Raw genomic sequence first — 26,133 nt, 5'->3', positions numbered from 1 at the left:
TTGCATGTAAATCTTGGAGCTAACCTTAAAAAGTGATAAAGATAGTGGTGTTATCTCTCCCCTCTTTCACCAACAAAACTGGAAATTCAACTCCTTATCAACCAATATCCAATTTACGCGTGCTCATAAAAGAAAAATTTATTATTTTGTCAATTTTTAATACTTTTCATTCATGTACTGATTCACTAACTCTTTCATTTATTTTACGCTATAATATTTTAGATCGTTAACCTTTTGACCCAGTATTTTTATTAAATATAAGTTTTATATTTTTCTCATTATTTAATAATAATTTAAGTCAAAATAATTGAAAATATTATATTTAGCATTTTAATAATTTATGGTTACAAAATACAACATGAAACACCGTTGTCTTTACTGCGTTAAAAGTAAAATTTTCCAAACATGACACTTCCAAACAATCGTCAAATGTGCACTTATTTAGATTTAAATTAAGAGAAGCAGTTATTCATTATTGAAATTACAAAATTAATTATTGATAAATTTTTTAATAAGAATTATTGATACATTTTTATAAAAAACATTAAAGCCTCATAACGCTTTTAAAAAAAATGCCCTAATTATTTCCTGATAATCTAAACGAATTTTTAGTAACTATTCGAGTGTATTTTATAATTAAAAAATACCTAAATATATTTTTGCTTATAATTCGAGCGTGAGAAAGAAAAAATTATAAAAGGGACACCAGTCTCCAATCAGAGTCGAAAAATTATTAATATGCTACCTTAGTAATTTTTCGCCTACACTTTACGACGACGATGAATGAACCAACAGCAACGAAAGCATTCTTTTATAAAACTTGAGTGCTACGAATATCTTTTTCGAAAAATATTTAATTTTTTAATCTTTTTTTTTTATTATTATTTTGTAAAAAAAAAAAATTTTAATCGAGTCTTTTAATGTTTATAAGTTTTTTAAATATTGCATAGTAAGAAAATTTAAAACATAAAGCATCTTTATGGTAATACCATGCTGCCGTTCATAAAACATCTTTGTGAAAGGTAGCATCTTCACTCGAATTCCATAAATAACTATCATTTTGAAATATTGATTTTTTTCACTATTATTTTAAGGTTTCAAAGATAAAAAAAGCGAATGCTATAGTTTGATTAGCATTTTCAATCGGATAATTCAAAGCTATATTTTATATATAAATTTAAGTATAAAAAAAAGAACGAAAACACACGATATATAATAATCTTCAAAAAGTTAGCATGGGAGCCCCCCCCCCCTCCTCCTCATTTGAACTGTACCCATGAGAAAAATACTCGGAAAAGTCGTGTTTAACTGATTTTGTTAAAGAGATAGAGTTGTCGAAAGACTAATTTTACGAGAACTGAACGAACAAAATATTTTAAAGCGTGCATCTTGAATTGCAGATGATGCTAATTTTTTAAAAAAATTTATTTTTAAAATCTTTTGTCTAGTTAAATTTCTTTACTTTTTACTGATTTATCCCTTTTCATACGAGAGTAAGAGATGAATAAGAGAGCTCTTCTCCCTAAAAATCCCTTGCACCTCCGAAAAATTCCGCAAGTTCTACTCTCCCACTAAAGGAAGAACTAATCAACTATGCCGCTCAAACACGAGGTAAATCGGTTTTCCATTTGAGACCCTTTATCGTCTTTGGCGTCATAAAGATTTGGCGAGTAATGACCTTCTTGAGAAGGTGTGCTACATACTCCATCAATCATTCGGGTTGGAGAAAAACTTTTTGGCGAGAACTATAAGACGCCGGGATTTCCTGTTACCTTAATAATTTCCCCACTCTCTACTGTTTTCCGCTCTCCGTTACCATGGTTTCGACAAATTTTGCTCTTTTTTGTCCCACGGCAGTACGTTTGAGTATATTGACGTGAGAGAAAAAAAAACAAGATTTTCCGAAACCTTGGTAACGGTCAGGGAAAAAGTGTGGAGAGTGGGGAAATCACGTAACCTTGAGGGATATATTTTATTTACAAAGTCTGTAATATATAAGCAATTCAGCCTTTTATAAAAGGGTGCAAAATCTTTTTTTTTTTTCTTTTTCCCCGTTCAGCAAATTGGAAAAAAAACATTAAAAGGGGGCCACAGAGGAACCAAACTCTTGACTAAGTTCATATTTTGTAGCTATATTTTTCGGGTCAAAAATCTAAATTTACCGATAAATAGCTTTATTTATCAGTACTTTTTTACCTTTGATTTTGAAACTTAGTTTTAGTTAGTACCATAGAATTTTAGGTTGTAGGGCTGGTTCACTTCTTAGAAGAAAGCCATTGGAATAATTTTATTGTTTTTCACTGAAAAAATTTCTTTTATTTCAATTGAAGTTGAAAAAAAAAGAAAACATAGTATTTTTATAAGATTAATACTAAAAATGTCATTATTACTTTTTTTTAAAAAAAAAGAAGCTTAGATAAAATTTTGCGGGCTATTTTAAAAGAAATTTTGGCTAATATTTATGTAACTGGAACTTATTTAATGATAATTATCTCTAACTATTAAAATACTTTCAATCAAATACTCATAAAAATTTCATTTTATATCCCGTAATTATACTAAAGTGGCAAAAAGAGTAACAAAAACCGAAATATTATGTAGATTAGTTTGAAATATTTTATATAAATAATAAATTTCAAAACTGCACTTAACATATAAATAACCCTTTAGAGCAGGGGTCGCCAAACTTTTTTGATCGTCGACCCCTATATAATTTTTCGAAATCTCCATCGACCCCCACAAAAGTAATTTTCTGTTAATTAAAATAAAACTCTATTAGATATTGTGTTTGTACATTTATTTTATGATTTTAAACATTTATTAAAGTAATAGTACATTGTGTAACAGTAGTTTTATGAAAAATATATTAACATTGAAATTTAAATTCCTTATTATTAAGTAATAATAGTAATTATGCATAAGTAGATATAATAAGTAAAGTAACTAAGGTGCTTCTTGATCAATGAAATGGATGTGCCTGGTGTTTTTTTTTTTTTTTTTTTTTTTTTTTGCAAGGTTCGCTATATTGGGTTCAAAATTGGTCAATTTTGTAATTTTCTAAAAAAAATACGAAGTGTGCTATAGTTTCGTCGCGGGCTGTACTAATCCATATTATTAATGCTTACCTTCTTTTTTGTGCATTGATAATTAAAATTGATATCTAAACCAAGCGAATGGTTTTATCGAAACAACAGTAACTAATCATCTAAAACTAAAAAAGTTTTAATAACACCAAAGCTTTCAAAAGTTTAATACAGCAAATATTCAACACAGTTTTCAAAGATAGCTGAAACTGCATATGATATTTGAATTTGTAACGTCAATGCTCGTCACACGTGACATTTGGACAAGCGCACATATGCATATGACTTATAAACTGCCCTGAGTTCGTGCCACTGCGCGGTGATACGTAAATACTTGTTTCACCCCAATAAATATACGTTTATTAATTTATGTTTTATAAAGAAACTGATATTGAGTCAAGTATAAAAAAAATTCACAAATTTTACATACTTAATTAGGTATGTGTGATTTGCGTATTGAGAACTGTTTTTTTTCTCGACCCACAATCGACCCTTCCGATTCGGATCGACCCCCATTCGCCCCCCTGTCTCAGATCGACCCCCGCTTTTGTTAAGTAGACCCCTGGGGGTCTATATAGACCACTTTGGCGACCTCTGCTTTAGAGCAACAGTTCCCTTTTTTTTTTTTTTTTTTTTTGATACGGATTCTTAAATAATTAATCTTTTTTATAAATAAAGTTAATTAAAGCAATTAAAGCATCGTTTTATAGTTAGTAATTTTATATTAGGTTTTATATTCCACAATTAATTTTCCGCCCTTATGCTATATCTGGTTTAGTTATAAATTTGTTTTTTGTGCATATACATAATCTGAAAATAAATAAAATAAGGCGACCTATGGTATAGTACTTCGAAATGAAAACTAAGAGTAACTGCCATAAACGAAATGGTTATTAGGGAAACATATTTCTTTATTAAAGAATTAAGGTATTTTATTTTGATTTGAAAAAAAGCGTTAGGAAAGATTAATGCAATATTTAATAAATGCATTTTCTTTTCATAGTTTGTATTGTTATTAGAAATGTAATATTTTCTTTTAACGAATGCCATTTCTATTCCTATGCCTTTTAATTTAAATAATTTTATAAGAACCTATAAAGATTAAATAAATTACGAATTATTGGTTGAATCTAAATATAATCAGAGGTGTCAAAAATCCTCACTGGTTATAAAAAGTAGTGACTCACGGAACCCCTTTAACTCTTCCACGGAACCCAAGGGTTCCGCGAAACATTATTTGGAAACAGCTACTTTATAGGACCAATTTTTATCGTAATGCACCATTTAAATATTTTTTTTTAAGATTGAGAGAAAAATAAATTGATTCAGCTTATTAAGTAAAATCAATTCGATTTTGACCATTTGGGGAGGGGGGAGTTGGTTGGGATTTTCGAAATTTTATCATCTGTAAAGAATTGGTGATGATTTTTTATCCAATTTTTCTACGTATAAATCAACGAATTCTGTGCTTAAAAGTACAGATAAACTCGATGAGAAATGATGAAATGGACGAATGCATGACTCACAAAATACAATAATTCACCACCGTTTGAATCTTTTCTTTGCCCCATGCTAACTAGCTGACATTTTTTATAAACAAACCTTTTTTTTTTCATTTTCTTCTCTATATCTCCTGAAATTATCAGCAGATGGCAGCCCAAATCAATGGTGGGAGATTAAATTTCCTATCGACATCTTGAAAATAATATAATTGGTTTATATTTCCCACGGCTGTATAAACGTAAATGGTTAAATTCTAAGTGCTAATGTTAGTAAATGGTTATTTGCGAAAAGACAGAAATTTATAAAATAACGAAAAAGCTCTTCCCTTTACTCGCTTTGATCATCCAATCACGATTTCTACGATCACTTTTCGTTTCCTTACGATAAACAGATGATTGTATTTATATTTTCATATTAAAAGTTCTTAGGTAGGATTATTTTTAGTTATTATATACCTCCAACTCGTTATCGTTCGCCAATCTCAAAAACTGAGTAAGCTATATATATATATATATATATATATATATATATATATATATATATATATATATATATATATATATATATATATATATATATATATATATATATATATATATATATATATATATATTTTTTTTTTTTTTTTTTTTTTTTTTTTTTTTTTTCAGATTTCTTTACTTAATCATTTCACCTTAGTCTTTCATTTAAATGTTTAAGCTCCGGAAATGATTACACACTTCTCTTTTCAATTCGCTATTTAACTCTTCAATTCACAGAAAGACGGTAAAGCTGCAAAAAATAAAATTTAAAAAATTTTTTAAAAAAAAGTTGTGATCGCTTTATTACGACCACTGGTTACCCATTGGTCAAATGCTTTTTCTTTCTGGATGGACTCCGTTAAACGCCACAACATTTCAAATCATGGGTCGCAAAAACTGTCTCCATTGATGTTTGTCGTCGGATTGGTTTTCGAATCCTGCCTATGTACGGGTTCACAAAATACTTTTCCTTCGTCAGCATTCATATTTATATTAAAGTCACCATCAAGACAGTCATTATACGTTAATAATAAAAAGAATTAAAAATGCTTTAAATTATTATTTTGTGAATGCATTAAAAGTGCTTGCTAGTGAAAATAAAAAGGAAAACAGCAGCGGTCGCCATAGCAACGCATGCAATGACGACGCATGCGCACTGTTTTACTGTTACTCGAATCCAGTTGAAAAGTGTGTGGACGTCATCAAATCCAAGCCAAGACCCATTTTTCCAATGGGTTAAAAAAAAAATGAAAAAAAAGAAGAAGAAAAAAAAAAAAGAGAGAGAAAGAAGGAAAAAAAATCGAAGATATTGTTGCAGAAGATAAATATTCTTTCTCTGCGCATAAAATTGGAAGTCTTTAAAAAGGTAACAAATAATATTCGTTTACATTTGGTTTGAATTTTATATTTAAACCATTTTTATAACACATAATAAAAAAGGTGAATTGGATAGTGTAGTAGATTAAAATGTGTGAAATATGTTAAAAATGGTGAGAAATATAAAACTAACATAGCCTGTCTGTTTTCATTAAGAAAAAAAATAAAAGTCATATCCTAAAAAAAAATAAAAGTAAATATGAAATTTTTAATAAACTCTACGGATAGTGGAAACGAATTTCGTGGAGAAAAAAAAATCGATTATGAAACCTGTAAATTTCATGATTTCAAGTAGTGCGAAACTTAAAAAATATCAAGGTGCTTATTATCTTCAGTTTTTCTTTTTTTTAAAATTTCGATATTACATTTTTTTTTTTAAAAAAAACAATAAAAAAGCAAAACTGAAAAATTTTATATAGCCAAAAACTAATTTAAAATACAAAAAGGGCGACGTGCTGCACATCTTCAAGTGTAAAATTACATAATTACATACACTAAATTACGTAACGCTGTAAAATAAAAAAATAACAAAGAAGAGAAAAACTTTAATTCTGACATCTAACTTTTGACAACAATAAAATTTCAAAATCAGAATAATTCCATAAACATTTCCCTGAAAATTTGAAAGTTTTTTTAATATTTTGTAATGAAGAATAAATTATGGAGAATAAGAAGATAAAAAAAAATTTCAAAATAGTATAGACGGTGATGATAAACTTTTTTTCTTTTTTAAACACAGATTTTTTTAAACTTTATGTCACGACATTTAAGAAATACAGGATGATTAAAACAATGTATTTTAAAGCACCTAGAAACTTCTTGAACCACCATCATAAAAAATTTCTTTTTTCTTCTACAAGGATAAATTTCTGGAAAATAGAAAGAAGTCTTATTTGAAAAATACGTTGTCCAATTCGAAAAATAAGCAAAATGCAAATAATATAAGTGTTCTTTCTGTTTTAAATGTTAATAACGATTTTGTAGCATGGAAAATAAATTTTCTATGATAGTTCTGAGTGGTACTAAAGCAGTGCTGTAACTTCACCCCTCGGAACCTTGGGGCAAAAATATTTGGCCGGGGCCCTTTCAAAAACTTTCTGTACTCCATCTCTAACTGTCATTTTAGCTAATGTATTTATTAAAACAAGTTACTTGAGCCGCGATGGCTCAGGGGATAAAGCGTTCGCTTTCCAATGAGGCGAACCGGGTTCGAATCCCAGTCGATACGAATTCTGCATCCGGCTTGCACCGACCACAGTGTTGACGTGAAATATCCTAAGTGGTAGAAGGATCATGGGTTTGAGTCCCCTTGCCGTCAGGCTAACCGTGGGAGTTCTTGTGGTCTTGCTCTCCATGCAACGCAAATGCGGGTTAGCTCCATCAAAAAGTCCTCCACGAAGGCAAATTTCTCCCAATACTCGATCCAGGAGTTTCCTTGTCTTCTGGATTGTGTTCAAAAATACAAGACTATGGAGTTATTAGTCTAAACCTATAAAATTGGGTCGGCTGTTTAACGACGGTTATTATATATAAAAAAAAGTCACATATAAATTGGATTAAAAAATATTGCAAGTTATAAGCATGGGAAAATATAAAATTTGAGCGAAATTAGTTACTCCTGAGAAATTAAATTTCTCAGGAACTATTTAATCAATTTCTCTCAAATTATGTATTTTTCCGTGCAGAATCAGATACTTTAAAATGATACAAAAAAACTTTATACCTTATAATTTAAAATATTTCAGACTATTATAAAACAAAAAATAATAAGTATTAACTAAAAGTTATTTTTTGCATGGTTAAGAGAATTTTACAATTGAGTGCAAATTTTTTTTTTAATTCCCTTAAAAGCTCTCGAGCTATGGCGAAATACGAAAAAAATAAAATTAGCATTTTGGGGTCTAAACTTTGGATCGCTCACCAGACCAAACTATTGGGACCATATTTCCCTGATTACAAGTTCCGCTCTATATTACGGGGGTTTGAAAACCGAATCCGTGGAACAAAAGTTGTGTTTATTCAGAGAAATTATTTTTTTGTGTCTGATTACGTAACTTAAAATAAAATATCGTCTGTACCAATTAATTAGCATATTTTAAAATGTCATAGTAAGCTGCATTTTCTTTTCTCAAATCAGCGAAATGCACGGCATTTTCTCAAAAATAAAAGATATCGGCTGAATAAAAAAAAAAGTAAATAGGAAGAACGTGGGCATAAAAATTTTATGGTTATTGAAAGAGGAAGTTAAGCGCACTGTCCTCCTTCTTTAATTTTTAATTCAAAAAAGATTTATTCACCATAGTTTATTTAATTATTATAATGGCCACTACAAACATATGCATTTGTGCATTTTTTTCTCTCCCTTTATTGGTCATATAAGGCGTGATATTTGGTTCGTACATCCACTTGATGATTTAATTGATCTCAGAGCCGTTTTTGTGTTCATAGGGGCCCTGGGCCTGTCATAATCTGGGGGCCCTTTATAAATAAATTTAGAGAAAAAATTTAATTTTGAATAATTTTTAAAAATGATTTTATTTTAAGAGTAAAAAACATATAAATTAATTATAAAAGCTTATATACATTATTTTTATCGAAAATTAAAGGTAATAATACTTTTCGCGCTTTTTGAGAGACGAATCTTCTATCACATCATCAAAATCAATTTCCTGTAAGACATACAGTTTGATTTGCAGCTCAAAATCTGTAAGACTTAGAAACATCGAATTATGAAGGTGTGTAGAAAATATGCAAGGAGTTAGAAAGAATACAAGAAAATACAGTTTAAATATTGTTTGTTTTTTTTAATAATAGTTGAAAAACGGACTTACTTTTGAACCAATGTTTAACTACGTAGCAAGAAATTCTAAAACCAATCCAGAAGACAAGGAAATTCCTGGATCAGTTCCCAGAGGTATTGAATTTTTATGAGAACTTGGAGGAGTCTATGACCCCAACAGATTTAACATTAATTTTATGCATGGGTATTATTCGGCAGGCTGAATTCGTCCATAGTCCTACCAACCAAGCTATTGTGGCCAAATTATTAGTATTTTATAACAGTCATTGAACAGCCCACCCAATTTCGAGTTTACGACTACTAATGTTCAACTCCGTAGCCTTGTAATTTTAAACCCAATCCATCATACGAGAGAACTCCTGGATCAAGTATTGGAAGAAATGTTTGCCTTCATGGAGGACGTTTTGATGGAACTAACCCGCATTTGCGTTGCATAGAGAGGAAGAACACGAGTACCTCCCACGGTTAGCCTGGCAAAGGGACTCTAACCCATGATCCGCCTACCACTGAGGATATTTCATGTCAGCACTGTGGTCGGTAAAAGCCGGGTGTGAATTTCATATCGACCAGCCATCACTGGGATTCGAACTCAGTGCACCTCATTCAGAAGAGAATGCTCTATCTCTTGAGTCCATCTTCATTGAGTAATAACTCTGCGGCAGGTGCCAATTTTCTAATTATATTGATTGGTACCAATTCTATTGATTTGCCCAAATTTAGTCATCTTCAAAATGTAAATGGTAATTCAATCATAATTTTTGTAGGAAAAAAAATGGAAATAAACCGTTTTTTTTCTTAATCTGCAATGAATGCAGAAGCAACCACGAGGGTTAGTGAGCAAAATGAACAGGAAGCGGAGCCTTCTAGTATTTTAAATAATTGTTAAATTATTAGTTTTTAACATGCACACTTAAAAAAAAATAAGAAAAACATTTTTCAGTATTAATAAATAAGAATTAAAGACTGTCATCAGCTTGAATAGAACCCACGATCTCACAGTTTTGTGTTAGATTTCATAATCATCAGCCCCAAATATACACACCTGCCTTGCGGATATTTTTTAAATTTTCTTTTTAAATTCAATAAATAAAGTCATTTGGATACTTGACATTCTTGGAAAATGCTTTCCAAATTACCATTTTTAACATTTATAACAAGTATCTTCAGTTCATTTAGAAGTAAACCATAATTCTGCCTTCATTTTCAGCTTATGTATATACACCAAAATTAATTAAAAACTAGACTGGATGTAACACAAGGACTGCAAATTTAACTGTCGGTGATAAAACCTTATTTCAGATTGATAAGGATAAAACAATGAAAAATCTACATTCCTCTAATTAAATATTTTAAAAATAGTTCCGCCGATAGAAGACATTTAATATATCAATGGAACACACTAAAGCTTTATATCAATTAGCAATTAGTTTATAATTATAATTATAGAATAATTATTTTTATTATAGAATGAAAGGTTTTAAAAGACAAATATTTGTTAATGTTTAATATTCAATCAAAGAAAAAACGTATCCCACATTGAAATCGAACAAATGGCTCCTGATAAATTTTGTGACAAAAAAAACTGAAACCTGATTGATTTCCGGATTTTAGAAACACCTTCTAGTTTTACTATTCTGTCAAATTGGTTTCGATGGGTTTCATCCTACCTGTCTCACTAGTGATTCAGCATATTTTGATATCATTTTTGTTTCGTTCTTACTGAATATTAATCTGCTTGCGACGATTATTTTTTTACTACATTTTTGCGAGAAGTTTAAAAATATAATATTAAGGGCATTAACTGAAATTTTTTTTCTGAAATTTTTAAGGGCATTAACTGAAATCTCAAGTGATCACTTTGCAAGTGGTCACTTGAGGTGTCTCTCGTATGTTCAGGGGCAAAAGACTTTTGAACTTTGCACTAAATGTAGGACTGCTCAGGCTTCGCCCGAGCATATTTTAAACTGTATCGATTTTAAGATCGACGAGGTTTTTTCAAAACCTCATCTGTTTTTAGACTTCCTGGACATTTTTGGACTTATGGAATTGGTCTAATTGGGATGGACCTCTTGGGGATTAGAAACAACACAACTGAAATTTTTTTTTGTATGCTTCTTTTACTTATATCATCCATACCCACAAGCAACTGTCTGCTCTAAATATTGCAATAATATGAAATGAGATAGATAAACAAAACGTATGGAGTTATTTAAATTCATGTTCGAAAGTATTAATTGTTTTTTGAATTGACAATTTCAGTCATCTTTTAGGTATTTAAAACTGCAGAATATCACACGAAAGTACTAAATATATCATTTTTACAATAAAGTAAAATAAAAATGAATTCTGATCCTTAGGAATAGATATTAAATAGTCTCATGATCGAATGATGGAGCATAATTACCTTTTAAACAAATAAATTTTTTTTAACCTTTTGAACTAAAAATTTGCTTATTTTTAAATAATTTATTAATACTCAAATTGTTTAAAAGATGATATGATAACTAAGTTTTTTATTTTATTCAGTCACTTATTTTTATTTTTCACTTTTTTATTATTTATTTTTATTTTATTAAATTAAATGCACCCGTTTAAAATAAAAACAAAGCTGTCAAAATTTGATATATATTTTCAATTTTAAAAAATTGTTTCGACTTTGATTTGGAAATTTAAAAGCCTTATTAATTAAAAAATTGAGAAGCCTTATTAACTTTAAACTCAAAATAACAACAAAAATCAAGGAGTTAAAAATAGAAACAAATATGATCAATAAACAATAAAATCTTAAGCTAACTAAATAAATTAATTTTGTGTACGAAATATGATATTACAAATTAAACATATTTCATATTCAGGGGAAATATGGAAAATTTGGTCATACAGGAGTTATAAAAATCTTTTTTCTCAAGTTTAAACATTTGTTTAGCTGATGATCATTTGATTTCAATGCTCTATTAAACAAAATCATATGTTGTTTCTGTCTACTAGCAGTAAGTAAAATTAAAATAAAATTACATTTGCTATCTAGATTTCATCCAGAACAGATCAAATCAAGAGTTTTGGCAGACAGGCCAGTCAAAGAGGGAATTGAAGAGCAGCCCGCCATTTAAATAAATAAATAAAAAAATCGCAATGAATATGTAAAAAACTGCGCAAACCTTTCACGTTTTCCCTAACCACAACCAAAATTGATATAATAAAAACATTTGCTTACCTCCAACATGAAAGATTTATGTCTTCTTAATATCCTACGAAAATTTGATTTAGAAATCCAATTCACGGCTTACGATTAATTTGAAAAATAACAAAATTTAATCAACTACAAAAATTAAGTAAATTAAACAATTAGGCTAGTTGAAACATTTAGGATGATTAAAGGAAAAAAAAGCTTTTATAATAAATTAGAAAAAATATCTAAATTTTCTAAGAAAGAAAATTTAGAATTGAATGAGGTCCAATTTACGGGGCACAATGGAAATCTCAAGACAGAGTGACCCAAAGGAATTCTAACATGACCCTCCCCCTATTTACAGAACTAGAAATTTATGACAGACAAAAGGGTGTTTCTGTAGATATCTGATATTTCCGAAGTTAGGAAAAAAAGAGCCACAAGGCAATATAAAGAAGCTAAAAACATTTTCTCACAGTGTAAAGTGAGGAGGCTATTTGACAACTCTGTGGGTGGTAACTACGAAAGTGGGGATATTTTCATCTGCGGAAAGAGCGTTTTATTGCTCTTTTGGTTAGAAAAGTGAAGAGTAACAATTATTTTATATTTGTAAACACTTCGAATAGAATTTGAAAAGCATCCGACAATGTAAGAAAGAAAAAAATATATTATGGGCCTCAGCTCTGAGTAAAACTTTAAAAAAAGAAGAAAAAAGTGGGGTTTGGGTGCCCTCTTAAGCTAAGTAATAAATGAGTTAGAATTAAAAAAAATAATTTATGCAATTAGATTTTAGACATTTCGGGGGCCCTATTAGAACTCGGGGCCCTGGGCCAGGGCCCACTGGGCCCATCCTTAAAAACGGCTCTGATTGATCTCCTATAAACTTCTTTTAAACTTGACGAAACTGTGAAAATTAAAAACTATCACAGAAAAATGATCTAGGTCTAGGGTGCTCTACGTTCTGAAATTATAGATTTGTGTTCCTTTGCCCCCACATCAGTGAAAAGTCTTAACACTAAATTGGAAATAGTGCTTGAAATGTTATTGTTACGAAGCCAGTATAGAAATTTTATTTGTAAAAACATATCTAGAGAGAAGTTTAATATCACAGTTCATACAATTCTTTGCAAAGCCACCCAATTATTTTTTAAAACGATATGGCAACCAAAATTTTTGTTATCATTTGGCTATTTTGCAGAATTCACTGCTGATGTATAACAGTGTATCATTTGTCGATCGCTTCCACGTGAAAGGAGCATCAGCCAATCAAAAGCCTTTACACACATAAGGGTATTTCCTCATATCTTTCTAGTTTTGTAGGCCACGGATACTATTTTACTTTGAAGGGATCTGCGGTGCTAGTAAGTACTACTTTTGTATTCATCATAATACGCATTTCCTATTTTTAATTAAAGCCTATTAACTATATTGTCATTCTATTATTTTAGCAACACCTCAGAAAACTGGATACGCACACAACGTCAAATTTTTCCTAGGACGGCTTTTCCGGACGCAGTACGGTGAGTTATCGACAATAACATAATATCAGATGTTTATACATGTTTGACACGTCGACGATTTCAATGTGATGTTTAAGTAAACTCAATTCTCTAAATACGAATTAAAATGTTATGTATTTGACTATTCTCCTTCATGGTTTCAAAGGTACTCAGTAAACGTAGATCAATACAGAAACAAATTAAATTGAATATATTTATAATGATTTAGTTTAGAAGATTGTTTAACAACAAACCTGAATTATCAAACGTAGTTAATACCTTCATGTTTAACTCATGGCAGGAACTATGTCATATTTAAGTAGTCAATATTTTAATTAAAATTTAAACAAATGGTTATATTTTTGGAGAGAATGAACTCGTAACGGATTACGTTCTTTCTTAATTTAATTAGAGCTCTTAACTTAAAATATTACGTACTTTTTATACAATTTGGTAATGTTTTATATGTTTTTAAGTGAAACATATGTTCTTAAGCATGAAGATCTTAATTTTATTCTTACATTTAAACATTTACGATTGTAAAACATTGTTTAGTTGTTCTAATTAGGACTCAAATTTGGGCTTTTTGTGTAATTTATGAAATGTAGATTGCTGTTAAGTTATTGATTTGTGTTTCTTTTTAATGCTAACACGTTATATTTAAACTATTTGATTAATAAATTGTTTTATCTAGATCTGTTTGTGATTATCAGTTTGTAGATTTTTAAAATTGCCAAAGCTATAGCATTTCAGTGGGTAAAAGTTGTTATGTATTTTCTTATATATTTATAAGGTAGTGGTGTTTACAAAATGGTCATGTTTTGGTGTATTAATGTTTTTATTTAAACTTACTAGTAACTCTCTGTGTAATTGTATATTTTAAGGCATATTTCTATATTCAGTATCTGTTCATGCTCACTATAATCGCTAAGGGATTAATAAGTTTTTGCATTTGCAAAAAAAATTTTAAAAAGTGTAAAGGTGACCATTAGTTATACTGTTACGAGATAGGAACAAGAAATGGGTGAGAACAAATATTTTGGTATCAAGTGCAAATTGATACTGATACAACTATTAGACCAACTAAGTACCTGATATTTTAAGTCCCTGATGCATATCAATTTTAATTTAGTTCTTAAATATTAGTGTGGGTGAATAATAAAGTAAAATTTCTATTTTTTCTTAGAGCTAAAAGTTTAATAAGCTTATTTTGAATTTTAACTCGTTGAAATTGTAGACTTAAAAAATAATTTTTGCCATAAAATAAAAGTTTAATAAAATCAAATACAAAATTACAAATGTTATGTTAAAAAACATTTAGCACGAAATATGTGTAGAAATTTGTACAGTAGAGAACCGATTATCCGGAACGATCGGGACCATCGCTATTCCGGATAACTGATTTTTCCGGTTTTCTGAATCGCTACAAAATGCAGTTTTTTTAATGTTTATAAAATGAAACTAAAAAATTTTTTTAAAACAGTTTTAGAAATAATAAAAAATTATAAATAATAATACACTTAAGTTTAAATAAGGAAAGAAATTATGAAGTAAAAATTATATACAGACCTAAATATGTTATTATTAACATATATAAGCTATTTGTGCTTATGCGAGACTCGTCTACAAACTGCTTTTCATCCGTCCTCTGAATCAGTTCTTTTGTCAACTCGATATGCCGTACGCTCTAAATAACAAAATGGGCTCAAAATCTTGCAGGAAAAAAATTTTTTTTAATGGAAGAAAATTAATTTCGGGTTCTGAATTTCATTCCGGTTATCTGGTTTTCCAGTTTTCTGATTTCCGGATAAGAGGTTCTGCACAGTAATATAATATGTGCAGAATTGAAATCAAGCTGCTGTATTTTTTTAATGTCAAGATTAAAGTACAGTAGAGTCCCGATTATCCGAGCCCCGGTTATCCGAGTTTCCGCTTTAACCGAGCTATCAAATATTTCAAGGATTTTTTTTTGTTCCAGTTTATTTTTAAAAAAACAGCTGAAAAATAAATCTGAATTTTATGTTCCAAACACTCAGAAAAACAAAATCCAACAACTTGGTCTAATGAAATTATCGTTAATATCGTCAATAATGATAATGAATCTAGCGAAGATGAAGACAGTGATTATTAAAATCAACATATAAAAACAACATACAGATGGGCTAAAAGCTATCGAATGTATTATTGAATATATAGAACAACAAAAAGAGGCGACACCAGCCTTCCTGTTATCCCTAAAAAAGGCGAAATATTACTACAGAAAAGCGCCAAAGTTACATAAAACAAAAAACGATTAAGGACTTTTTTCAAGTAAAAACTATTTAATTCTCGTAAAGTATGCTTTTTAAATGTTTTTAAGTAAGCTTTTTAATTATAATATGAATTGTATGTGGTTTACTCCTATACATTTTGTATTTCTTAAATATATTACATTTATACCTTCTCTTTTTCTTTCTGTTTTTATATTCTTCGCTTCAACAGAGTTTTTCAGTTATCCGAGTTTGTTGCGGTCCCCATTAACTTGGATAATCGGGACTCTACTGTAGTAACAAATAGAAGAAAATATATAATTAAACAGTTTAGTTAAACTGGAATTCTTTTTCGGATATTTTATCATACATAATGCCCAAAAAAGTGTAAAAAATAATTATTCTCCTAAATTTTTGTTTCTAACTGTTTAATTAAATACTATGTATAATTACTTTTTCTAAATATTTAAACCAAAGAAATCAATTTCTGACAAAGAAAATAATATTAACACTTATTAAAAATGAAATATATAAAAATAAATATAAAATTTATGTGTAACTATGCAGATTGAGCTCAAAAATGTGAGATATATGAATTAAGCACAAAAACTTAACAAAGTATTACGAGGAACTTGGCAACATTATGTGTGATCTAGTGAAAAGATTTGTAAAGCATCAGATATTTGAAGCAGATCCAGAGCAAACTGTTACAGACATTAATACAGAATATGAGAGAGAAAGAAACTTAAAGGGAACTAATTTGAGATAACTTTAAAATGAATAATTCCATTTGAATATGAGTCTGCTGAAACTAGTTATTCCTATTATCGAAATGGTACCTGATACAGTAAGTAGATATTGCACTCAGGGATCTGTTTAGAAGAAATTTGATTCCGTTAACAGACTCTTCACAAAATATCTTTTCATAAAAACAGACCCTTCACAAATTTCTTTGTTATTGTTTTTTTAGTCGAATAAACCCTTCTCAAGGGGGGGGGGAGATGGAGAGAAAGACTGTTCGAGACAAACTAAGTTTCCCTAAGTTTAAATTCCAAATTTAGTATTCTAAGAAAATATTTCTACTTTTACAAACATCGTGAGCATTCTTATTAATATTAAATCATAATTTTTTTTTGTAAATAAATAATTGATCAATTTGTATTTATTCATAAAATTAATGAATAGAATATTATGTAAATAAAAATTAATTTCTGGCAATTTTTTCAATAAAATATTATAAATTTAAGAATTGTTTAAGTTTACTTAATGCGTAACACAATAAAAGTGATACATTACTAAGTTGTGTTATTTAAAATATGCCAATTGAAATTATTAAAAATGGGAGTGGTTTTTGTTTCCATTATTCGTCCGAAATGAATATTCTGTGTTGAGCAGTATTGGCTAAATATCAAATATTTGTATGTTGCATCTCTAATTTAGTAGCAGCAATTGTTGAGTTGAATCTTGTACCTATTTACAATTTAAAAACTTCTTGAAAAGGTTTTCGGCAATTTTTGCAATATTTGCACAAATTCTCAATATCAGGACACTGGTTGGAAGAATGTGACTTAATGCTTATTTTATTTTCACAATTTTACAACAACAGGAACTTTCACAAGATGTCTGGATAGACCCCTGGCACTCATTATGTCATATTAGTTATTTACTTTCTTTACTCATGCATTCATGGGTTAAATATTTAAGATTTAGTTACTTTGATTTGATTTTTTTTAAATGCATTTCGGGGCATTTTGCTGCTTTTTATATTTTGAAAAGTAATTGATAATTTTAAGAACTGGATAAAGGATATCAGATTCACTGATACAAGTCCACTTCTAACAAGTACTGATGCAGAAATCTTCCTTATTTTTATATAGTTTGAAATGAAGCAAGTTTATTTGTTAACAATACAGAAGTAAATAGAATCTATGATTATTAAATTGTATTCTGTTCTGATAATTTTTTTACTAAGTTTACAATTTTTTTTCAATCTGTAAGTTAGTATGTAAGAGAAGTTTCTTCCATTTCTATTGCATTATTGCCTCACCTATTTGCCTCTTAAGATAAAGAAATAACATACATGGGAAACGATTAAACTTGTTTTCCTTTGTCTGTTTTATCATCAGCACTAATACTTGGAATTATGAAATTAAAGGATTCAAAGTATATTCAAGTTAATCTCATTTATTTCAAATTTAATCAAGTTCTGAATTAGATTTGTGTGTGTGTTTTTTTTTTTTTTTTTTTTTTTGATGCTGGAATGTTCATTGCTAAAGATGTCTAAGTAAAAGTTAAAAGATCTAACTTTAAAGATAGAGAAACAATCTTGTTAACCCCTTAACGATTGATTAATTTTCAAGAAAACGGTCATAAAAGTGCCTATTTTGCCAAATACACGTATTTGATTAGTGCTGACATCTAGTTTAATGTAAACTATCTACAACTACCTTAAAAATATCCTGGTACTGCCATCTGGTGTATAAAATGAGAAATAAAATGTTTTCTGGGCGAAAGAAATGAATTAGGTTTGTTCTTATTGGCGCGTTACTACTGAACACTCCAGTCCGGAAATTTCACAGGAGCGAGAAATAGAGGGCCACGCTTCACCTGGTCATTTTAATGGGAGCAAGAAGGAAGGGGTTAATGATGTTGTTAGAAATCTAACAAAGAAATGGTGTTGAAACAACACCTAGAAGAGAAAAAACCTTCACATAGATCACCTAGTAGTTCGATGTAACAAACAAAAAATGCACGAGAGATGTTGCAACATTCGGACTACTAAAGGATCAGATTTCTCGTTTACGGTTACTTGTGCTGAGTTGTCTTCCTGGAGATGAATAAAGGCTACATCATTGAGAGATGTTCTAGAAATATCCAATGTTGAAAAGATAGTAAATGATGGAATGTCTTTTAATCAGTGGAAGATGAAATAATAAAAATAATTTTGGCAATTTTTTTTTTTTCATTTTGTGAAACCTATTTAATTTTTGATTCTAGTCAGTCTTGTGTCAAATTTGAAACTATTTTAGCCAGGGTTGGGTTTTTGACGTCAAAAAGTGGTTTTTGACATGACAAGGGTATAATACTGGTTTAAACCGTCAAAAACCCGTCAAAAATGTCAAAAACTGAAGTTTGCCAAGAAAATATATAAACTTCAAAACTACCAACAGTTGCCATGCATTAGATTGAAATTTAATTATACTATAGGTAATCAGCAGGTTTTAAAATATTTTTTAAATAAAATTAAGGTAAAATAACAGATTTAAAATCTCAGAAATTTATATTCAAATGCATGTGCAGAAAAATTTTGCACAAAAATTGTTTAAATATTTATATTTAAAAAAAAAATTTTTTTTTGATACTTAAGAAAATTAAAAGTTTATTACTATGCATTTTTGACATATAAGGAACATATAACTAATATTTATAAGGAACTTACAAGTTATGTTGTATAAATACAAACTTGATACAAGTGTATAAATTTTTTTTTTAATGTTATACCGAATATCTTTATTATCCAGTATGTTATTTTGAATTTAAAAGTAGTTATATTTATGAATAATGATAAATATAATTCATATTGTTTATTATATTTATTTATAATTATTACACTTATTATTTTAAAACAATTTTTATCTCTTAATTTTCTTTTCTCCACTTGTATTAAGAATACAAATAATGCATATCTCGAAAGCAAGAAGTTATTCAACAGCTGAATATTTAGATATTCAACAAAACTATATCGTATTCAGCAAAATGAAATTCACAAGTATTTGGATAAACTAAATTTTCAGCATAGTAAATGAATAGGCTGAATATACTGTAAATCGACACTAACTACTCTGTGTATTTAACAGAAAGCACTTAAATTTGTATTTTCTTATGTTAAAAAGATTATTAAGAAGATTTAAAACAATATTAAAAAAATTTTTCTTTAAAAGAAGATGTACAAAACTGCTAATGTTTATCTTTAAAAATGTCTAATTTTTAGTATAATCTATACTATACGCTAAATTTGGTTATAAATAAATTTTTTAATAATATCACTGCAGATTTTCAATAACACATGAAAATGAATACATAATATTACAAAAGATGTGAGTTTTAAGCACAAGATTTTGGTTACTATTCAAAATATAAGTGTTTCTTCAAAATTTTAAATTTATTTTTTCTAGAACATATTTAGAAACACTATCCCTTATAAAAAATATTAAATTTTATGTATTAATTAAATTTCGCACATGAATATAGGTTTTTGACATTTTCGACATTTTTGACAGTGAGGTTTTTGACGTGATGGTTTAAACCATGGTTTAAACTGTCAAAAACTGTCACATGTCAAAAACCTGCCAACCCTGATTTTAGCATTAAAATTAAATAAGCCTTTTTAAAAGATCTAACTTGAATGATTTTAATCTTGTTATTGATGTTGATTGAAATTAATTCAAGAACTGCGAAGGACAATCTGTAATTTTAAGTGCTTTGCTCAAAATTTGAAAATTTGATTTATTGAAACATCTTTTATTATTTGAACTTAAAATTATTATTTCTAATTACCACAATAATTAGAAAAATTATTTAAAGTATAAAAATAAGATAATATGTGGGGAAATTTGGAAACTAAAATAAATAAAGTTTGCGTTAGGAAGGAAATTAAAATATAGACAGTACTAAGTCCCTTATCTGGACGTCCGTTTACCTGTAAAGTCTCTTTTCCAGACACTTTTTAGCAATCAAAATGAACAAACTCTGTTCCCTTTTTTAAAAATTTTATTTTTACACTCCTTGCAACCTGTCAAACCTGTTAAAAAATGGTATGTAGGGATGAGAATTTTCCGCTAATTTCTCCTTCTTTGATTTTGATCAGACTTCCAATTTTAGTTTGATTTTAATCCAATTTCCATTTCTTATAAAAAGGTTATCGTGTACTAAAGATCGTGTACTAAATTTCAGAGTGTGTAAAGCTTTGAAAAAAATTGTGAACTTGAAAAAAATCGTCACAACTTAATTCAGAATTCACGGATTGTAATTATATCTTAGAAAATGCGATCGGCAAAACTACATAGACATCAAAATCGTGCCAAATCGAACATGCGACGAAAAAATATCTTAAATTCACATGGGACTGAGAGTGAGTTAATAATTAAGTGCGAAATGCGTGATTCGAAATTTGCAGAACAAATAAGATCTTATTAAAGCATCGAGATTTGAAAAATAAAGTGGAAATCCGTTTTAATAACTACCGAAAAAAGGATAAACAAAACCACGCGATCCCATTGTGGAATCATCCCAAATTGAGTGGATGGAGAAATTATTACTAACCAAAATGCACGATTCAGAATTTGCAGTTATGTTAGAATGACATATTAAAATATTGATTTTAAAAACCTTCTAGAAATCTGCAGCAGAAACTGAAAACTGAGCAATTGAACAAACCACATGGACTTATTTGTTACTTTTATTGAATAAGGATGTTGACTTGCCTTAAAGATCTATTATCCAGGAAAATCTATTTCCGGTCTTGCCGAAATCCCGGTGATTCCAGATATGGGACTTTCCACTGTGTATCCATAATATGAGTGATATTCTGCGAACCTAAATTACCTATTTTCTTAAGGATTTCATCATATTAATTATTTAAACGGTCTTGCTGACTCAATATACTCTACTGCATGCTAGTGTGTCACAGTGCATAAGTTGAGAAACTTTGTCACAGATGTATGTTTAGTTTTTGAAAAACAAAAGTGTTCCTTGTTTTTGAAGTCTTTTTCTTTTTTTTTTTTAAAAAATGGAAGTTAAACGTAATGTGAAAACTATCGAGTTGAGACATTCTAATTGGTATTCACCATTAAAATAACATGGCATTTATGGTGCAATTGGATTTTGTATATATATATTTACCCACATAGCTTAACTCTTCCACTGCTATGAAAGAGCTGACTGTGGAGTTATTAGTAAATTAGCAATTTGGGGGGGGGGTTATTTTTCTCATAACTCTAGCATTTTTTAATAACACCTTTAGCTGGCAGCTCTCTTCTCATGCTTTTCATCATGAAAATAAAGTTTTTCCCTCGTTATTTATTTGAAAATTGTAAAGCTCGATATATAATTTTTTTTAAACATATTTTCCTTTAGTGTACTGTACGACCTTGGCCTGAGAATCGACCATGGATCTGGACGCGGTTCATGAAATGAATTCTTTCGGTGACCAGACGATGGTTCACTCCACCATTATGGACGAAAACATCCCTTACGAAGCTGCCTATAGCTATGATGAATTGTTTCCATCTCTTCCAGAAAATGAAATCAAACCTGAAGCACCAGTGGATATGGGACAATGGACTCAGAAAATGAAAATGAAATCGACTGTTATCACTCAGGTAATTTTTCCAGAGTTTACAAAATCATGATTTTTTAATGCTTAATAGTATTTAAAAACTAACTATATAATACATTCAAAAACTAATTACGTAATATATACATTCATTAATATTATATATATTCGTGCTCAGAATTTCTGGTTACACCTGAAATTCTGGTATTTTTGTATCATCCTCAAAGACTTAAGATAATCTAGTATTGTGATTTTTTTCCGAGAATTTCAGATTTAATCCAGATTTTTTTTAAGTCTATTTTAAAAATTAAATACTATAGGCAAATATATTACAGAAACGCCAACTGCTCTGGATGGGACAAAATATTTTAAAAAACGGTTGGACACTAGAAACTAAAATTTGCATATTTTCAGTTCATTTTGCCAATTTTTTAAAAAGCCTCAATGCTTCTTAGCTGTTACAAAGTTTTAAATAATCCTTTGAATTAGAAGTAGTGGTGAGTAAAAGTCTTATAAATCGAATTTACTAAAACAAGAATCACAGATTAAAACACTACCGCTTGAAAATATTTTTCCGACATATCTCCGAAATATTTTCCAAATTGGCATCTCTGACATTACTCTCTCATTACTTTCCTTTGTAAAATCTTCAATATCAATGAAGTAAGGCTTTAAAGAATATCAGAACTATAGGAATGCATTAACAAATCATGCTGAAAAAATATTTATTAAAATCAGTGATGAAAAATGTAGTGATTTGAATCATGCTAACTTTGTATTCTTCCTTTAATTATTAATTTTGCATCTTAATTACATGTTTCCTTCTGTAGGTATTCCATGTACCTGTTGAAGAACGTAGGTTTAGAGATTTGAACAACCAGCGCTTTGGAGAACAGGGTGAACAAGCTAAAATCTGTGGGGACATCATGCAAAAGACAGGGGCTCATATTGAAATCAGTTCATCTAAGGATCAGAGCCTCACCATCTTGGTCACCGGAAAGGAAGAAGCAGTACTTAAAGCACGTCGGCTAATTCTGAAAGAACTTCAAACACAAGTAATTATTTTTCAATCCTTAAATGTATCGTTTATTACTCTTTTGCAAGTATAAAGAGTTTCATTGAGCATTTGAACTCTGATTCTGTTCACAAAATAAGCCACTATATTTTCCCATCTTATTCATTTACAATGGATCCCTGGTTTTGTGTTGTCCGTTTCGTATGTCAATTTCTGCTACTACATTAAGATTTTCCTGTCTTGCCTATATGTTAGAATATCTGGATTTTATGTTACCCCTTTTAAGCAATCAATTCTCTCCAAAATCCCCATACACATGTCTGAGATGGGCTGCATCTCGTTGTCCAAGTATGTCCTACGCATGCTCTGCAGGATTTAAGTCTGGTAAAAACACTGGTCTACCTGATTCAAGTCAAGTCCATTCCTTGCGGGTGAGAACCTGAGATTGAAGGATTTGTTTACAATGTTTGCTCGGTGAGGATGGGCATTGACATTCATAAACAGAAATTATGAGTTCGTGGCACCCCTAAACAAGGGTACATGTTGTTCTAGAACGATGTTCCGATAAATTTGACCTATCATGGCTCCGATTTGAACATGCAGATCTGTACTGGAGTCCAGTATAAATTCTACTCCAAACTAGCAATCCTGCATTACTATTCACCATTGACCCTAACCATCGGTCAGAGTTCAAAACAGGTTTTATGAGAGCAACTCTAGGTTAAAGTCCAAAATTTAATTTCACTCAATGCAATCTTTTTTCTTTTTTTTTCTATAGAAATTTTTTTTTAAAAATAGCAATGAAAATTGAAAACAAATGCTGTTAATAAGGCTATAAATCTACCACTGGGATGCAAGTTAACAGCCAGTTAGGAAACCGGCAGTTACAAAACTGACGGTCAAAAATAATTATTACGCTTTTTGACTCGTTGTCACAGTTTCCAAACCAAGGTTTCGGAACTGGGAGTTTCACGTTAGGTCAGAGTCAACAGTGAATACGGGGGAAAGTGGGTCGTTCAATGATGTTGTCTTGGTGCAAGCTAATCCTAGACCTGGACTTGTGGGAAAACATCACTCAAGGCATCTGTGTTGTTGTCTACATTGCATGCCCTCTACTCTACACTAATTGCTGGTGACAATCAGTTATGATCAGAATATATCTGAATAACCTGTGAGCATATACGAACAGTATATCCCAAACGTCTGTATGTGATTTACCTTAAAACTGTGGTACCTGTGGCTGCAGATAGCTGATGTGACAGGTTGGATGCTGTGCTCCATTTGCTTCTGATGCTAAATATGAAAAAAAGTAAAGGAAAAACTTTTTCAGCCATGCTCTGTAACAGCCTTTCAAGTATCAAAATGTGATCATTTCGTTATGGGAGTTCAGTTTATGCAAGGAAATTAGAATTTTGAGTTGAATGTAGTTACTTAGAATTTTTATAAACTAAAAGAAATTTTTTTAAGTCAAAATAGATAAATATTTAAAGAAAAAAAAAGAAATTAAATTTCAAAATTCTAGCAACAGTCATCACATTAATCAGATACTGTATTAGACGCAAATTTAATTTTCAGAATAATAGTGTAAGTTAACTTTTAGGGTAAATGTCATTTTGAGTTACCTTTTTTATTGCTTGCTTATATATTTACCCCAATTTGCTTTGTAACCTAATAAGTATATTTGTTTAAATTTATTTACATTAATCATTTTGTTATCTTTACGGGAGTAAAATATTAATTGCACATTTGTAATTCATTCGTATTACTTTAAAATGGAATTAAAATATTCCTTGAGATTTTATAATTACAGCATTATGATGTTGGCTCCAACACTTATTTTGTGGCTGAATGCCCAAAAATAATTGTACATTCCTAGCTTATAAAGCATTTATCATTCTGTAAAATGCCATGGCATTTTGTCCAATTGCTCGGCATTCTAATTTTCTTTTTTTCTTACATGCATAGTATTAGGCTATTGAAAAACATCAAATATAAATTTCAAAAAGAATTGTTAAATATTTATCTATTAAAAAGAATTTAAAAATACGAACCTATAAAAATGTAACTCCAACCATCTTGGAATTGCCCATAAAAGTTCAATTTATAAAACAATAACTTGACAATTTAAAAAGCAAGTTTGTTTGATAATTGCAAAGATAATTGATTAAAAATTATAAAATGTGAAAATAACCGGTTTAGTGGGTATAAAAATGTTTTTTAAGGTGGCGTAATTTGAATAAGCTCACTGGATTTGTATGAGCTGAGCCCACCTTGGTGAACCTGGCTTACTTGTCCCTACTAGGTTTTTTCCAAAGAAATGTTATAAGTGAATTTTGATGAAAAATTACAAAACATGAAATGGAGAGCTGGGATAGTCTGGTTGGTAGGGGCACTAGGCCCATATGCAAGAGGTCGTGGGTTCGATCCCCACTGGCCGAAGACTCTCCGTGTAGTAAATGGTGACTGATGCTCGTTAAATCTCTCAAGTCACTAAGTCCATATTCCCATAACAAATCATACCTCTGGGGGTACTGATCTAGGAGTTTCCTTGTCTTCTGGTTTGGGTTCAAAATTACCAGTCTACGGTGTTGAACATTAGTAGTCGTAAACCCAAAAACTGGGTTGGTTGTTCAATGATGGATATAAAATAAAATACATGAAATGTATTGTCGTAGTGGTTCAGGAGATTGAGCATTCCTCTCCCTATGAGGTGACCCGTGTTTGAATTCCAGCAATGGCTGATCATTATGAATTATGCACCATAGTGCTGACGTGCTGACATAAAACCTCATGGTCATCATTTAAAATATCCTCCCGAGTCGTAGGTTAGAGTTTCCTTGCCGTTAAGCTAACTGAGATTTTCTTCTCCATGTAACGCAAATGCTGCTTAGTTCCATCAAAAAATCCCGTGCGAACGAAATTTCTCTAGTTCATTCTGAACTAGCTTCAAAATAAAAAGGCCACGGAGTTGAACATTGGTAGTCATAAACTGAAAAAATTGGTTAGTCTACTGTTCACTGACTATTATAAAATATAAAGTAGAATGTGTAATGCAGTCATTATGATGAAATTGGGACAGGAACA

The 26,133-nt window shown here is 29.8% G+C and overlaps 1 protein-coding gene across 1 annotated transcript in view; it reads left to right on the top strand.

Annotated features, from left to right (window-relative positions):
* Nucleotides 1-13,171: 13,171 nt before the first annotated feature.
* Nucleotides 13,172-26,133, top strand: part of Dp1 (satellite-binding protein 1 Dp1) — a 45,205-nt gene continuing 32,243 nt past the window's right edge. The window contains exons 1-4 of the mRNA XM_043044465.3: nucleotides 13,172-13,313; nucleotides 13,401-13,472; nucleotides 21,836-22,080; nucleotides 22,865-23,089. Of these exons, the coding sequence (XP_042900399.2) occupies nucleotides 21,868-22,080; nucleotides 22,865-23,089 (438 nt within the window). The 5' untranslated portion in view covers nucleotides 13,172-13,313; nucleotides 13,401-13,472; nucleotides 21,836-21,867. The remainder of the gene's footprint in view (nucleotides 13,314-13,400; nucleotides 13,473-21,835; nucleotides 22,081-22,864; nucleotides 23,090-26,133) is intronic.

This window comes from Parasteatoda tepidariorum, chromosome 2, assembly GCF_982258835.1.
Source record: "Parasteatoda tepidariorum strain Cologne lab strain chromosome 2, Ptep-v5.0, whole genome shotgun sequence".
NCBI lineage: Eukaryota > Metazoa > Arthropoda > Arachnida > Araneae > Theridiidae > Parasteatoda > Parasteatoda tepidariorum.
Note: the sequence above shows the minus strand (reverse complement) of the source record. Positions and strands in the feature narration are given on the sequence as shown.